This window comes from Coptis chinensis, chromosome 3, assembly GCF_015680905.1.
Source record: "Coptis chinensis isolate HL-2020 chromosome 3, ASM1568090v1, whole genome shotgun sequence".
In the NCBI taxonomy this organism is placed as follows: Eukaryota; Viridiplantae; Streptophyta; class Magnoliopsida; order Ranunculales; family Ranunculaceae; genus Coptis; species Coptis chinensis.
Genome location: NC_141458.1, coordinates 121,899,648 through 121,915,916, shown reverse-complemented (window position 1 = coordinate 121,915,916; position 16,269 = coordinate 121,899,648). Strand labels below are relative to the sequence as shown.

The 16,269-nt window shown below is 38.0% G+C and overlaps 3 protein-coding genes across 3 annotated transcripts; 2 read left to right on the top strand and 1 right to left on the bottom strand.

Annotated features, from left to right (window-relative positions):
- Positions 1–1,583: 1,583 nt before the first annotated feature.
- On the top strand, positions 1,584–7,880 carry PRH75 (DEAD box RNA helicase (PRH75)). Its single transcript, XM_086597227.1, has 14 exons — positions 1,584–2,271; positions 3,708–3,842; positions 3,945–4,085; positions 4,192–4,303; positions 4,454–4,524; positions 4,659–4,813; positions 4,940–5,051; positions 5,338–5,439; positions 5,524–5,584; positions 5,676–5,844; positions 5,925–6,021; positions 6,098–6,192; positions 6,663–6,796; positions 7,260–7,880. The coding sequence occupies exons 1-14, from the start codon at positions 1,765–1,767 to the stop codon at positions 7,481–7,483; spliced, it is 2,115 nt and encodes a 704-aa protein (XP_086453353.1). The 5' UTR covers positions 1,584–1,764; the 3' UTR covers positions 7,484–7,880.
- Positions 7,881–8,271: 391 nt separating this feature from the next.
- Positions 8,272–12,075, top strand: LOC147513904 (obscurin-like protein). Its single transcript, XM_086597226.1, has 5 exons — positions 8,272–10,133; positions 10,257–10,398; positions 10,520–10,667; positions 10,755–11,000; positions 11,208–12,075. The coding sequence occupies exons 1-5, from the start codon at positions 8,435–8,437 to the stop codon at positions 11,475–11,477; spliced, it is 2,505 nt and encodes an 834-aa protein (XP_086453352.1). The 5' UTR covers positions 8,272–8,434; the 3' UTR covers positions 11,478–12,075.
- A 560-nt stretch (positions 12,076–12,635) lies between these two features.
- Positions 12,636–15,453, bottom strand: AUR3 (ataurora3). The gene is made up of 6 exons (XM_086597230.1): positions 15,270–15,453; positions 14,951–15,193; positions 14,775–14,870; positions 13,234–13,448; positions 13,070–13,142; positions 12,636–12,993 (listed from the first exon to the last, which is right to left on the bottom strand). The coding sequence occupies exons 1-6, from the start codon at positions 15,402–15,404 to the stop codon at positions 12,895–12,897; spliced, it is 861 nt and encodes a 286-aa protein (XP_086453356.1). The 5' UTR covers positions 15,405–15,453; the 3' UTR covers positions 12,636–12,894.
- Between the last annotated feature and the right edge of the window lie 816 nt (positions 15,454–16,269).

The following is a 16,269-nucleotide window of genomic DNA, read 5'->3' as shown; positions in this document are numbered from 1 at the left end:
TGTCTTCATCAAGTTAATAATAATAAAAACAGAATAAATTTGTGGACAAGCAACTGTTTGTCATTCCACGGGACCTCGATTTTTGGTTGAGGAGGTTGCCCAAAAAAACTGTGTTAATGCCCAAAAACACTGTGTAACTGACCGAAAATGGATTTAACCAATAGAAATGTGCTGTTTGTGGACAAGTCTGTCCACAAATTCGGACTCTAATAAAAAAATCACATTGTCTCCCCGGATCCGTGTGCTTCTCCAACAAAATCGTGTTGGATCCATTTTCTGCCACAGATAGCATGAGTGCAACTTTTTAAAATTTCAACCAACTTGGGTACCCGTACGTACTAAAATGAGTGAACTTATTCGCAAACGGATAAACAATATCTTCTGGAAGTTCCGACCATATAATCTATAACGTCGGTCAACTTATTTGTAAACAGATAAACAATATCTTCTAGAAGTTTTGACCAATTAGTAACCAACTTTTTTCTTTTTGGCATAAGATTGCTTCCATGTTTTTTTCTTATGGGTTTAAAGATTTGGGGTTTTGAGTTTGTTCCTAGAACGTCAATAAAATATATTCCAACTCACTACTTAGATATATAACACCGTAATTCGAAATTATTGTCTCTAGATATTTCACTAGAACAACATCTATAACATTCAGTACTTTATTTTTAAATGACGTGGTTTCGTCCACTTTATTTGTAACTACTAATTTCCCAAATATTCCATAAAGCATATAATCCCTCCAAAATTCCATTCAATAAATTGGTCCTAAGGCTCATTTTCGAGTGAAAATCATTTTTAAAACCAGTGATCTTTTTTAATCACGCTCAATGACAAATTTCAAATGAAAATAACCCTTGAGGACAAATGACAAATATTTTCTGATTTTACCATTTATGTCATTTTGCTATAAACAATGAGTGTTCATATCTTATGCTAATGTATGAACAATGATTGTTCGTACCCAAATAGGTGAACGTACCCCTCATACAATATATTGATATATAAACAATGATTGTTCGTAGTTCATGTTGAGGTATAAACAATGATTGTTCATACTCCAATAAGTTTTCTTATTGATCATACATAATGTTGAGGTATGGACAATAATTATTTATACCCATACCCCAAATAAGTACGAACAATGAGTGTTCATAGCTCATGTTAAGGTATGATTGTTCATACTATATGCATTGGGTCATTTTAGTTGGGCCGGATCGTTTATTATTTCGTACCAGAGGTATACTTGACCTTTCATCTACCCGAGCCGTTTTTAATTTCGCGTCAAGAGATATTATACTTGATATTTCATCTACTCTCGTGAGTGATTAAAAAAAAAGGTATATCCTCTAAAATTACTTTTTTCCTTGATCTGTCCTAGAGATGGAGAGTAGGAGCTCATAATCTATAGAGAAGAAGTAGAAGTCTGCCGGGCCTTATGTCCATTAATCACTAATTGAACCTAGGCCTTATTACATTACAGCTCATCAGTACCCATTTAGTTGGCCCTTGCTATATAAAAAAAAAAAGGCCTACCTAGAGAACCCGTTTCCCCAACCGCTTTACAGCACACGGTGTAAAACGCCCTAAAAAATATCTAGCCCTCGGTGTATAAAATCTCAACCCTAAACCCCTTTCCTCTTTCTCTTTCTCTCTCTTCCTGCTACTGAGAAACAAAACTAAAACTGCCGCATTCCTTCCTCTTTAGCAGGAGAGAGATCTTATAACTCCTAACCCATATTTATTTTCTCCATCCTTATTATGCCTTCACTTGCTGCTCTCCAAGAAGAAGACATCATTAACAAAAAGATGATTACGAATAATGATACCATAGAAACACCAACTTCAACTGATAAGAAAAAGTCAAAAGAAAAGAAAAACAAGAAAACACCCAAAGCCGCCTCCACTGAAGACCAAATGAACATAGATGACACGTCATCTAAAAAAAAGGAAAAAAAGAAGAAGAGAAAAATTGAGGTGGAAGATGAAAATGAGACCAGTACTGAATCAGAACACCCACTTGTTATTTCTAATAAGAAACAAAAGAAGGAGAAAATAATTAGTGATAACGAAGAAGGAGAAGAAAATGGGGAAGTTGAGGAGAAAGTTGTTGAAGATCCTAATGCGGTATCCAAGTTTAGAATATCGGCACCGTTAAGGGAGATGTTGAAATCAAAGGGTATTGAAGCTTTGTTTCCTATACAGGCTATGACTTTTGATACTGTTCTCGATGGGTCTGATTTGGTCGGTCGGGCTCGTACTGGTCAGGTATATTTTTGGAGGAATTTATGTGTATAGTAATGTTAATTGCTTTATTGTTGAGTTGGAATGTTGCTTATATTATGATATTGAATGATGGGTGTAGTCTAGTTTGTTCATATTTAAGGTGCTAGTTTTTAGTTATTTGTGGAGAAGTTGAATTGGTATATGGTGAATTACACGAATTGGTATGTGGAGAAGTTAAATATGGAATATATGAGCTTCCATATGGTTGAAGGCCACTATGTTGTATTGCCTTTATGCATATAAAATGTGCGGGGAAGCTGTGCGGAATATGTAATGCTTTTGTTTAATGTGTAATTATGAGCTTGGTTGCCCTGTGATTCAGCATTTAGTCTTGAAAAAAGGATAAATTTTTGTCTGTATGATGGAAGTGTTTGGCCAAACTTTTGGAACCTGCTATACGTTGACTTTCATATGGTCCATAAAACTGCTCATATTGTTTTAACTGGGTCCAATAAGTTGAGAACTTTAGGTGGTTGTATAGTTTTAATGTCAGTCTGCAATAAGGGCTGGAGTGATTACAAGGTCCTTTCCATCATGATTGAACTGCTTACCCCCCCAAAGCTATTTTAATGTTGTTTTATACTGAAAAGTTTGTCTTCTAGTTCAAGAGTTGCCTGAAATTCATACCCTGTTTATTTGAACTCCCATTGATATGTTTGCAGGCTTAGGATTTAGAATGGGCTAGTAGCAATTAGAACAAATTAAGAACTTATATATTATCGTGGGAGCATTGATTATGGCCTGGATCCTAAGAGTCGATTATAGATATGATGTTCTTTTTCATGTACTCGGTTCTATCACTGAGATGCCAGTTCCTGGACATAATCTACTCAGAACATCGATCCAATCCTATGCAAGAATTAGAAATGGAGTTACATGTTTAAATTGCGTCATAAATCCTCTAGAATCCTCTAAAATACATGTTTAAGTTACATGTTTTTTTTTTTTTCTATATGCATGTAATGGAGGATATCTCATCCGTATGTACCTATCTTTAATTATATTAATAAAGTTATACTTTACCGATAAAAAAAAAAATCCTCTAGAATTTGTATTTAGCATTTACTGGTAGTATTAAGGAAACTTAGTAGTTTGCAGTACATCCTGTAGACAAATGCCAGGAGGCCTTAAATGCCTTAAGTAAGTGTTCTTGTTTGTATACTTCGTATATCACATTTTGGACTTCACACCCATAGAACATTGTCTCTATTCATTCACTTTTGGCATCACTGTATCTTCTTGCTGTTACACCTGAGTTTTGTTTTTCTACTGTATTCATTTTCGACCAGTTGTTCGGTGTGTGAACATTACTGGCACAGGCGTCTAGCATCATGCATTTCTTTTTTACATGTTTTTCATAGGTATTAGAGTAAAGCTGTGCTGTCACTAATTTTTCTGATCCCTCGCCACCTTCACAGGGTAAAACCTTGGCCTTTGTCTTGCCTATTTTGGAGTCTTTGATCAATGGTCCTGCAAAGGCATCACGAAAAACTGGTTATGGAAGGGCACCAACTGTCCTTGTACTTCTACCAACAAGGGAACTGGCCAACCAGGTATAGTGACTTTATTTTTGCATTCACCAATAGGAGAGAAAAAAAAAACTTATATTTGGAGCTTGTGGAGGTTGTTGTTTCAAGCTCTCTTTTTAACTTCAGGTACATGATGACTTTAAAGTTTATGGTGGGGCAGTGGGATTAAATGCATGTTGCTTATATGGGGGATCTCCATATAATCCCCAGGAGTCCGCTTTGAAAAGGGGTGTTGACGTAGTCATTGGAACCCCTGGGAGGATCAAGGTAAACTTCTTCTTATGCTTGAATTTACCCCGGTGTGAAAGATAGATGTGAACACCTTGTTTTTGTTTTTACATGTATGCTGACTTATTTCGTGTCCTTGTTTTAGGATCACCTTGAAAGAGGCAATCTTGACTTGAGCTCATTAAAATTCAGAGTCCTTGATGAGGCTGATGAAATGTTGAGGATGGGTTTCGTGGACGATGTTGAACTTATTTTAGGTACGTGTAGACCACTATGTTACTGCATTGCGAATTCATTGAAGAGGGAAACCTATTTTGAATAGTTGAGTTGAAAATTTCTATTTGTTTGTAACTGTGTTGTAATTTGGACTTTTAGAGGGATAAACTGTTTTGTTCTCCTTCTTGTAGGTAAGGTTAAAGATCTAACAAAAGTCCAGACACTCCTCTTCAGTGCAACCTTGCCTTCCTGGGTACAGAATGTATGTTTCCCAAATCTTAGCTATTTCTATACCTATTTATACCTAGTCTTTTGTGTCCTCTTTTTATTGGTAAATTATTGTTAGTATTATTATAGTGAGTTATTTTTTTGACAAATCTTTTTATGCATTTCCAGATCTCTAAAAGGTTTCTTAAACCAAACAAAAAAACTGCAGATCTTGTGGGTAATGAGAAAATGAAGGCTAGTACTAATGTTAGGCATATCATTCTTCCCTGCTCTAGTAATGCCATTTCTCAGCTTATTCCGGACATTATTCGCTGTTATAGCAGGTTGGGTTTTCCACTATGTTGTTCATTTGTTCCTTATTTTTGGTGTTATCTGCTGTGTCACTCCTTCATTTTGGGTTTTATCCTCAATGTCATTTTCTGATTTTTATAATGGACATTTTAATTCAGCGGTGGTCGTACCATTATTTTCACGGAGAAGAAGGATTCTGCTTCTGAGCTTTCTGGTTTATTGCCTGATGCACGTGCTTTTCATGGAGATATACAGCAGTCCACACGCGAAGTAAGTTTACCAGCAACATGAGATCACCTGTTTTTATTATTATTTTTGCCTTTTCTTGTTATGATAATGGAAGTTATGGTAGCTTATTACTAAGACTGGTTTGGTCACCAGTATTGGTTGCATCAAGTTTTCTGCTACCGCTGAACTGTGGTATCCCATTTCACTGCATGGCTGCAACATATTTATGTTGTACCTGTGATTGATATTTTCACTTGATAATACCAGTCTGGGTAACGACACTCACGTTGGTAGTGTTATTCAACTTTTAAAATGTGATTTCTTGCAGGTCACGCTTAAAGGATTTAGGTCGGGCAAATTCATGACATTGGTGGCAACAAATGTGGCTGCACGTGGTTTGGACATCAATGATGTGCAGTTGATCATTCAGGTTTGGACACATTCTTTGCACTTTGTGTAATATGTTCGTAGGGATTTGTTACTGGTATTCAATCTTCTTGTTTACATGTTTTAGTGTGAGCCGCCTCGTGATGTGGAAGCGTATATCCATCGATCTGGGAGAACAGGGAGAGCAGGTAATATTTTTTTTCTTTGTAAAGCCATAGCAGTATAAGTTTGCTGGTACGTCATCTTATTATAAGTATTCAATCTGTGACATGTCTGTAGGGAATACTGGGATTGCTGTGATGCTTTATGATCCAAGGAGTTCAAATGTTTCTAGAATAGAAAAGGAGTCAGGAGTAAAATTTGAGCATGTATCTGCTCCTCAGCCGGCTGATGTCGCGAAAGCCGTTGGTTTTGATGCAGCTGAAACAATTACTAATGTCTCAGATAGGTAAAATTTATGGTTTCCTTAGGTCATGGGCATTATTGTTTTTGGCATACTTGCTCATACCAAGTTGTTTTGAAATGCAGTTTAATTCCTATATTCAAATCAGCAGCCGAGGATCTATTGAGTTCATCTAGTTTATCAGCAGTTGAACTACTTGCCAAGGCACTTGCTAAGACAGCTGTAAGTCCCAGTTTAATGTTAGTGCAAGGCAAACGAAGTATATTCATCTGGCATGAACTTACCATCGTTTATGCAGGGGTATACTGAAATAAAGAATAGGTCGCTTTTAACTTCCATGGAGAATTATGTCTCTGTACAACTTGAGGCTGGAAAACCTGTTTTCACGCCATCGTAAGTATTTTAAAGAATTTTCTTATTCTCTTGTACATAGTATGAAAATCATATTGTCCACACATTACTTCGGTCAAGGCATAACCATACTTATAGAAGATGGTACATTTGCGATGGTAACATTTGTATAAAGAGTAGGGGAATGATTAGAGCTGTTATTTGTTGTGTAGTTGAATAGTATGCTTGAAAAATAGGGATTCTAAGAAACCTCCCCCCTCCCCCGCTTCCGGACACATGTAAAAAAAAATCTGTTTACAAATTAGTCTATTCATAATATAAGGTATAGGTGTATAGTTGCGATATGATTGTTCCCAGTCTTAACATGAGATTTCCCTTTTTCACAAGGCATAGAACTATAGACGGTATGTCTTAAGTTTGATTTCCCATTTTCATACTGTGTATCGGTGTATGTCTGAAATTGGTTGCCTGTGTCTGATTTCTTCTTTTGAATTCCAAATTTATTTGCTTAGGTTCGCTTTTAGCATCATGAGGAGATTTTTACCCGAAGAGAAGGTAAACTCTGTGAAGGGTCTCACGCTTACAGCTGATGGAATGGGTGCTGTATTTGACGTGCCAAGTGGAGATGTAGACTCATTTCTTGCAGGTATTCTGCATGTACATTTGTATTTATGTCAAAGTAAAATACATATTTTATGCTTTTGTAGGCAGTAGAAAACTCTTGGTGGTCTTAATTTTTATAGGTTTTGTGAGCAGTATAAGGCCTGGTAAATACTCTAACTAAATAGTTTTTGGCTGAGTCATTGTTCCCGGTGATATGTAGTCGATGATGGGACCTTAGACAACAGTTATGATTTGGTTTATGGCTGGACAAGAATGCACTATTTAGTACTGGGGGTTAATAAAATTTCTACTTCTGTTTCTTCTCGGGATAAACTTTTACACCAGAACTCCCTCGTCTATGGGAAATGTCGCCTATTTGTTTTTCTTTGATGAATAGGATTATCACACTAGATCCCGTTACGCATTGATCTCAGTTCTATCTAGGGTTTTGTGTATGACTAATCTGTTAAAGTTTCTTCATTGATATTCTCTTTTTGTCCCTACAGGTCAGGAAAATGCTGCTGATGTAAGCATGGAGGTGTTGAAAACTTTGCCACCCTTGCAAGAGAGAGCTGACTCGAGAGGTGGAAGATTTGGCGGCGGTGGTGGCTTTGGTGGTAGATTTAGCGGAGGGGGTAGCAGATTTGGTGGAAGAGGTGGTGGTGGTGGTGGTGGTGGCAGATTTGGTGGAAGAGGTGGTGGGAGAGGTCGTGGCAGATGGGGACGGTAAACTCCTTCGTATGATTCTCTCTGAATGGGAGGAAATAATGAACGCATTAAACAATATATGAAAGTGTTTAGAGATGAAATAGGCAAATAGCCATAGGTTAATGTCCTTTGGTAGGGAATATTGTCTGTAAAAAGGCAAAGTTGTCTGTTAGAAGAAAGCATGGTACGTATTTGACAGACTTAACTTTCATTACCTCTGAGTGAAAGTGGCGTCATAGTTTTGATCGTCGTGGCCTTGTTGAGATGCACTAGTGTTATCCTACTGCTACAGAACTTTAACCGGGTTTTGTCCCTTCCGGTAGTGAATTCTCCAAATATTTATTTGTTTGAAATGATATATTATTGTTACAATAATTTAATTTTCTACTGAATCAAAAGAAGTGCATGTTCAAATTAAACTGTGATGGAGGTTTATTGAAGTAATTCGTTGGTTAAAATTATGGCTAAATCTACCGTGCGCGAGATGTATGGTGCGCCATTACATCTCGGCCACTCATCAAGGGGGTGCGTGTGTATTTCGAGGCAGAAGTACTGAATCCAAAGGAGCTGACGACCTGCGCACCTTACGACCTGCGCACTGAAGAAGTGCTCTAAAATTATAATAACTCTATCACACTGTAATATCTAGTGGATTGACTGTCAATCTGATTGTTGAAGTATATTTTGATTTTTCGGAATCTGTGTTATTTGTAAATCTGTTCTAAAAATTGCTGTTAAGAGGCTGGTGGCTAGTTAGTCATCTTCGAAAGCCGTAAATCTTTTTACTAGATTAGTGCCATCAGTTTCGGTACGCTAGTTGCCATGTATGCACAGTTGCACATCCAAAAATCAATAAAATTCTTGTATTCTTCTCCAGAAGAACATGACTTCCTCTAAAATCACATGACAAATCTTTCTAGTTTTATCGCCGGTCTCCAAATTGTGGTCTGCAAGTACAACGCCAAAAGATATTATGGCAGTTGGTAACATAAAAACTCCAAAATCAAAGTATCTTTACTCGCACAAAAAAAGAAAAAAGGCAATGAAAACCCAAACCTTCTTCCTTGAAGAATGGCTAAAAAGTAGCAGTAATAATACTAGTAGTAAAGCAGCTTCTTCATCAGCTAGAGCTATAATTCAAGCATGGGCTGAACTAAGAGACTCTCTGCACCACCAATCTTTCAATTTTCAATCCCTCCAAACACTTTTAAACTCACAAACTTCTCTCCATGTTGCTGACCCTCAAGCCAAACTCCTCCTCTCCATTCTCTCTTCTCCTTCCCTTCCTCCTCCTCCTCCTCAATCCTATCCTCTTTTCTTTAAACTTCTTTACATATGGCTTAGAAAATCCTCCAAACCCTTTGTTTCTCTTGTCGAAACTGCGCTTTCCGTTGTTTCTCGCCTTCTTTCGACTGAGACTGGTTGTTTGTTGGCTTTTTGTGAAGGTCTACTTCTTCTTGGTGCTATTTCTTCAGTGCCCACTTTGTCTGAAAGCTCTAAAAGAGCTTGTGTTGAGCTTATATGTAAGTTGATGGAAGAACAGCGCGATTTCATCGTTTCTCGCGGAGAATCTGTTCTTCCCGAGGTTCTTGCTGGAATTGGGTATGTTTTATCTTCTTCACAACTTGTTTATTTTGGTAGACTTTTGAATTCTCTGTTTGGGATATGGAGTAAAGAAGGTGGGGTTTGTGGTGTTTTGAGTCATGGACTTATGGTTTTGCGTTTGTTCGAATGGGTTGTATCCGGTTTTGTTAATTCTCGTGCTTTTAAAAGCATTGAGTGTGTTTGCCATGAGATTTTAAGAGTTTGTAAGTTGAGTAGTGTACCATTTGCTGTAGTCATGGCTGCAGCTGGATGCTTGAGAGCTTTGAACAGAATTTCGTTTAATAATATCAGACCCGAAAGTAATTTCCAATTAACTACTCCTTTAGAAGACTGTATTGAGAATGTTGCTAAAGGCTTGATTACTAAGTCTGGAAACTTTTGTAATTTAAGTGATGATCGGAATGACCGTCTTGTTCTACAATGCATTGCTATGGGTGTTACTAGGAGTGGTTTGGCATCCTGCCGTGCTCCATTGCTCTTATGCCTTGTTTCGGCATTATTAGTTGAAATTTTCCCTCTAAGGTCCTTATATGTGAGAATTGTTGAACACACAAATGGAAAATTTGTGGGATCAGTACTTCAAGAGGTTAAAGCGCATACTGATAGCATCCTTTTCAAGGAAGCAGGTGCAGTAACCCGGACTTTCTGCAACCAGTATATCTCAGCAGATGAAGAAAACAAGACGATAGTAGAGAATCTTATATGGGGGTACTGCCAAGATCTCTACTCTGGGCATCAACGGATTTCATTGGTGCTTCAAAGTGGTGGGAAGGAGTTGCTCGATGAATTGGAGAAAATTGCTGAAGCGTGTTTCCTTATGATTGTTATATTTGCGTCAGTGGTAACAAAGCACCGGTTAAACTCAAAATGCTCCCCTGAAATGAAATTGGAGATATCAGTTAGGATCTTGATTTCATTCTCATGTGTTGAGTATTTCAGACGTGTAAGGTTACCAGAATATACAGATACGATACGTGGCGTTGTTGTAAGTGTTCAGGAGAATGAATCTTCTTGTGTATCTTTTATTGAGTCAATGCCTTCATATGCTGACTTGACGAAAAACCCAGGTATGAACTTAAATTAAGTTGTGTTTAGTCTTCATTGAATTTGAATTTCTCATAGTTGGTTCTAGGTAACTTGGTATATTGACATTATTCATGGAGTAAGCTCTGAGCGGTCTTCTTGTTCAGTGACAGTGAGGATGAAGTATGTCTGGTCGAAAGATGATGTACAGACTGCACGGATCTTATTTTACCTGCGGGTTGTGCCGACTTGCATTGAACGAGTTCCTAGTCCTGTTTTTAGGAAACTGGTTGCCCCAACCATGTTCTTGTATCCTCACAAAATGATCATGCTTTGGTTTATATACTTTTTATTTTCCTTATAGATCAATGATCAGTCCCCTCTTCAGATCCTGGTTATGTTTGTCGTTCTTTAATTCATATTCGTTCAGATATATGGGACATCCAAATGGGAAAGTAGCACGAGCCTCTCATTCGGTATTTGTGGCTTTTGTAGCCTCTGGAAAGGATTCTAATATGGATGACAGAGTGTTGCTAAAGGAACAATTAGTTTATTACTACATGCAAAGAGCTTTAGAGGTGTCTAAAAATACTGAAACTTCTCTTACTGAAATTGAGCCTGGATGATTTATTATTTATACGATGAAGTCCTGGTTGTGAGTGTAGGGATATCCGGGAATTACCCCTTTTGAAGGTACGGCTTCAGGAGTGGCATCCTTGGTTCGGCATCTTCCTGCAGGAAGCCCAGCCACTTTGTACTGTATCAGCAGTCTTGTAGAAAAAGCTAACATTCTTTGCAGTAGAGCAATGGAAGAAGATGCTGATATGTGGAAAAATTGGCAAGGAGACTCTGAGCCCTGTAAAAAATTGGTCGAGTTGCTTTTGCGGCTGCTTTCACTTGTGGATATTCAGGTACACAGTGATTTCATTATCCCTATTTATCCAATGTTCTTCTGCTATTTGCTGCATGTGTTGTAGAATGTCAAGTCACTGTGTATAATATTGAATTAGAATAAGAAATTGGGAAGATATGTCCTAAACAGTATAAGCTAGAGTGAAGTTTGAAATAACAAAAGACTTGCATTGCATAACAAAATGCTTTTGCACTCCTTCGTGTAGGTACTACCAAACTTGATGAAGTTGTTAGCCCAATTTACTCTTCAATTGCCAAAAGATGGTCAAAACATGGTGCTTGATGAGATTCATACTCTGGTTGCCGAGTCCGATGATGTTACAAGGAAACCCACTTTAGTTTCATGGGTGCAATCACTTTCCTTCCTTTGTTCCCAAACTACTTCGTCTACAATGGCAAGGAAATTTAAAAGGGACGATGTATCTGTAGGGAGTACGGACAACTTAAGCTTAAACAGAATTAGTGCCCGTCTTTAATCTTAAAGGTGCAATATCCAGAATTTTTTTCAAGAATGCAGCTTTTGTATCCTGAGCTATGCGACTGCTAATAAAGAGGTTATTGAAAAGATGGACCGGCACAACTTGGTATAAAGTCTGATGTGTTGCCTATTTTTTGCCAATCCAAGTGCACAAGCAATAAGAAATAATGGATACAATTTGTCAGTAAGGAGATAATGAGAAAGTCATTTGATTCTTAATGTGTTGGTGACTTGGTGGAATAAATGATTGACCTGCTCATATGCAGTCAGGAATGAGTGCCACGAGATCAATATGGGTTGGCACTGTCGCAACTCTTGAGCAATGATTTTTGCTATCTACAGAAAAATGTATGTTTGCAGTACACACTTGCAGGAGTTACAAATGACATAAACATGTAAGGCCACATCTTCTCTCTACTGACGAATTTCTTGTTGCAAATGGGATCCTCGTAAATGTTCTTCAACAGTTGATTGTTGTACGATGAATTTTCCCCTTGATCCTCCTTGTAGGATGTTGTTTTTTTGTCTTTTAATAAGTTATGGGGTTAAGGCAGACCCCTACATGTTGATTAAACTTCAAAGAGTTACAAACCTCCTTAAGAGTATCTTGTGGTTATTTAGCTAATCAGTGGGCCTTGTGCAACTTTTAACATTTGGGTCATATATTCCTTTCCATTAAAAAGTACAGCAACGCTATAGGAAATCAGCAAGCAAATGAAATTTTATGAGCAGCAAGCAGATCAGTTGGTTTTAGTAGTATCTTACAATGAAATTTACAACAAATTTCATTTATTGCTTTCAACAACGCTATAGGAAATTTCGTTTATTCCTTAGTAACGATTTTACGATTGATTCGTTGTAAATTCCATAGTTGCTTGCAAATTTCATTGTAAGACCAGTGATAACTGATAACCTTGCAATTCCTTAGTAACAATTTGTCGGTTAGAAGCATTATATGAAATAGGACTTAGAAAAGTAGGCAGTCCAACACATTTTCAATGCATGCACTGCAGTCCAACACACCGATCGGAATGAAGGTTTAAATCTCAATCTCTTGCTCATCTTACCCTCTACTAGAGAGCATCAGCTTTTGTCGACTTGGCATCACCAGGCCTCTTCCCCGTCTCAAATAAAATTTGCGTGCTGCTAACTTTAGTGAACGGATAAAACGAGCAAAAACCCAACCATACAGTTATATGGTTAAGATCCCACTCAAATGATATTCATTTCATAACAAGTAAGCTACAACTCGGTGGAACTGGTGATAATGCCCTTTATATTGTTACGAGAACTGCTCAGTAGAAATCACTCCGTACGTGTTGTTTTAAAAAACCTAAGGTAAGAACTGAAAATTGCACACATTAGCTGCAAAGCTGTGCAACGTAATTGGCATGCCTTCGAAACTTGGAATAATCCTAATTACAGGTACCATTGGGGTCTGCATTCTGGACAATCCAAGGATGCTCCAGGATCTTTTGAAGGGAGAGCCTCTTTGAAGAATCCTTCACCAGAAGCTGCATTTCATTTTACAACAATGTCAAATTGTTGGCCTCACTGTAATTTGAAAGGAAAGCATGTTAGTCAACTTACTAGACGGATGAGATTTTTGGCTTCCACAGACACAGGGGGAGTAGAAGGGAAGCTCAAATCCACCGCAACGATCCTGTTTGTCAAAAAGATTGTGCTCAACATATAACCATAACCCTGTCAAATGCCTATATCAAGGATATGTAGTATTGAAACCTTCCCTTTACCTCTTAAAGGTATCTATCTGGTTTTCAGCCTCAAATGGCGGAGCCCCATAAAGGAACTCATAACACAGAACACCCAGAGTCCAGTTATCAACAGCGTAGTCATGAGCCCTGTTCTCCACCATTTCGGGTGCTAGGTAATCAAGAGTCCCACACATGGTTTTTCTTTTGCTTGTTGATTGGACTGACCATCCAAAATCAGCAATTTTTAGTCGACCCTGAAAAAATAGAAATGAAGCTCAACTGAGATTTTAGTTGCAACTAAAGCATCTTAAGTCTTAACACGAAACATCTCACGCAACACACTGGCAACAATAATCTTAATATCTTATTCAACAATTGCTTTCTGGCTGGCTGCAGAAATAACAACACCAGTACCTTAGTGAAAAGGAAGCTATGCAAGTACTTTCTTTCATGACCGGGATTACAAATTATAGAATGACAGTATAGAGAACCATAATACTATATAGTGCAGTCGGGATAAGCTATAGAAATGCAAAGAAAACAAAAGAAAATGTAAAAACAATACAAATAAAAATGGTCATCATATACCAAAGATGGATGCCTAATTGCATGCAAGAGTCTCAAACACTCTTTACAGAGTTCTCTCCCCTGCTTACAGCACAGTAACATGAGCCACCTACTGGTGCAAATTAAGTTCTGACACTATCCTCATTTCCTTCAATTGCTTTAATTTCACTTAGAACAAGAGGCACACATCAATGATTCACTTCAGAAGAAAAAAGATACTAAATGCAATGAAGAAACCACATGCAGGAAACATAATTCACTCCCTTGATAAACAAACTCTCCAAATGTTTTTCGTTCACTTTTTTCCTAAGGAATATCAATTGTTTGACAGACAAAACAATGCCATGAAGATCCTTTGCAATTACTTGAAAGTGATACCTAGTAAGCTTGACCTACATGCCTCAAACGAACAAAAGAAAATAGCAGGTGACTCTAGATCCTATTGTCTTAAATGCACCTTTGCATCTACTTTATGCAGTCGAAGGCGCAGGCGCTAACTACGCGCTGGAGGTGAGCCTAGGGGCTAGGCGGTGGGCCTGGCACCAATAGGCACGAGGAGCTAGAGGTTAGTCTAGAGCCTAGATGATGGGCTTACGCGAGCCTTTCATTGCATAACATCTACTTGAAAACAATTCCAGTGTGCTTCAACCAAATGTCTCAAAAAGAAAAAACACATCGCAGGTGACTCTCTAGATCATCTCACTTAAAATAAGTAAAGAACAGTGCAGGGATGGTCAGGAGCTAATAAAAAGATTTATTTTTATGTAAGAACACACCGTAACCTGGAAATGTGAAGGAACAGTCTCATACAATGTGGCCATTACCACAGAAGGCCAGAAGGGTAAGGCATGATTAGAAGACATACACTTAGAGCCATTACTGCCTTCAAATTATCAATATCATAGATACTCTTGGGCAGTGCAAACCAAGCAAAAAAAAAAAAGGTTAAAAGAGGCATTCTTTGAAGCCAAAATCTCAAGCTATGTTCAAGAAGTAAAAAATTCATCAAGTACCTCAAAATCGAGCAATAAGTTTTCAGGCTTAATATCTCTGTGAATCACATTCTTCTGATGACAGTATGCCAAAGCCTTTGTAAGACTTGCTATATACTGCATTATTAACCAAAAATAAAACATCAATATCCAATGTAGTCCATTTAAAAAAACCATTCTAATATCAACATATTTACCGTGGCGGCTTGGTGTTCAGACAAGTGGCCAATCTTGCTAAGCAACTTATAAAGCTCACCACCATGGCAGTATTCAAGAATCAAATAAATATGATGAGCATCATGAAACCATCCGAATAGTCGTAGAACATTCGGGTGATTAAGTTTGCTTTGTATTTCCATTTCTCTACCCAGTTGATTATTCAATTTGTATTTCTCAATCTGGTCCTTGAATATCACCTTCAGTGCAACAATGTACTGGCTCTAAAACCAACACAAAAAATGTTAATGCTAAAAAGAGTTGAGATGAGAAAATGAGTACGTGTAAAATTTATCTTACCTTTTTTTCTCTGGCGAGATAAACTCTTCCGAATTTTCCTTTTCCAAGTGGTTTGCCGATTTCGAAATCGTCTAGTGACCATGGTTTGTCTCGTGGGTATTTTTGTTGGTTTTCTTTATTTCGAGAAGAAGCCATTAATTATTATTGTTATTCTGTGAAAATTGGCCAAAAAACACTTTCATTTCCCCCCCTTCAACTTTCAAACTTAAAAGGCCCATATGAACTTTGAGGCCCAACAAGCTAGTCGTGGCCCATCCACGATATCAAGTCACGCTTCGACACATGTAGCTGCTTAACTCTAGACCTCTTCCACTCGGGCGGGTTGGGTTGGGTTGAGATATAGCTCGAACCCAATCCATGTTTCAAATGTTTTAACCCAAGCCCGGAACCAAATTCTAGTTAGTCCTTAAATTTTCAGCCCAAGTCCTCGCCCGATCAATTCTGGTTGGGTCGAGTTATGTCGGGTTGGTCAAACTTTTCGAATTGTTTTTGGAATTATGAGGTACAAAACACCAAAATTGAAATCTTCAAATGAAATAAAAGAGATTTGATTGTTTAATAGTAAATTAACTTTGTTGATTACATTATCTATATAACAAAATAGGGTGGTGTCGGACCAACCACACCTCCCCCTAACCTTTGGATTAATTTTATGACATGGAGGATCTAAAAGATGATGGGGTGTGTGCAACTTTGTTAAGTCACTCCATAACCATTTGGTCAACAAAGGCTACATGGGCTGGGCTTTTAACATTGGGCCCTTTACACTTTGTGAATGGACACTATAACTATTTGGGATGGGCCTTTTATGTTAGGCCTTTTACACTTTTGGGCTTTTAAGTTGGTGGACTTGGGCTGGGTTTTTTGCCACAGATGCCGTCGGGAAACGGGGCAAAGCGCCGCGATATTTGTGCTTCACGAGGGTGGATGCGCCGGAGGCACCAAAGCGCTAGCGTATCTCATCTGTATTGACCAAGCACGGCAAATACTAGTTCTTTAT

Bases quoted from the DNA above. Each gene is read 5' to 3' on its own strand.
- PRH75 (XM_086597227.1), top strand. From the start codon at position 1,765: ATGCCTTCACTTGCTGCTCTCCAAGAAGAAGACATCATTAACAAAAAG. The intron at 4,304-4,453 runs GTACGTGTAGAC...TCCTTCTTGTAG, and splicing joins CGATGTTGAACTTATTTTAG to GTAAGGTTAAAGATCTAACA. The intron at 5,845-5,924 runs GTAAAATTTATG...TTTGAAATGCAG, and splicing joins ATTACTAATGTCTCAGATAG to TTTAATTCCTATATTCAAAT.
- LOC147513904 (XM_086597226.1), top strand. From the start codon at position 8,435: ATGGCAGTTGGTAACATAAAAACTCCAAAATCAAAGTATCTTTACTCG. The intron at 10,399-10,519 runs GTATCCTCACAA...ATATTCGTTCAG, and splicing joins GTTGCCCCAACCATGTTCTT to ATATATGGGACATCCAAATG. The intron at 10,668-10,754 runs GTGTCTAAAAAT...TTGTGAGTGTAG, and splicing joins ACATGCAAAGAGCTTTAGAG to GGATATCCGGGAATTACCCC.
- AUR3 (XM_086597230.1), bottom strand. From the start codon at position 15,404: ATGGCTTCTTCTCGAAATAAAGAAAACCAACAAAAATACCCACGAGAC. The intron at 15,194-15,269 runs GTAAGATAAATT...TGTTGGTTTTAG, and splicing joins ATCTCGCCAGAGAAAAAAAG to AGCCAGTACATTGTTGCACT. The intron at 12,994-13,069 runs GTAAGTTGACTA...AATGAAATGCAG, and splicing joins CCAAAAATCTCATCCGTCTA to CTTCTGGTGAAGGATTCTTC.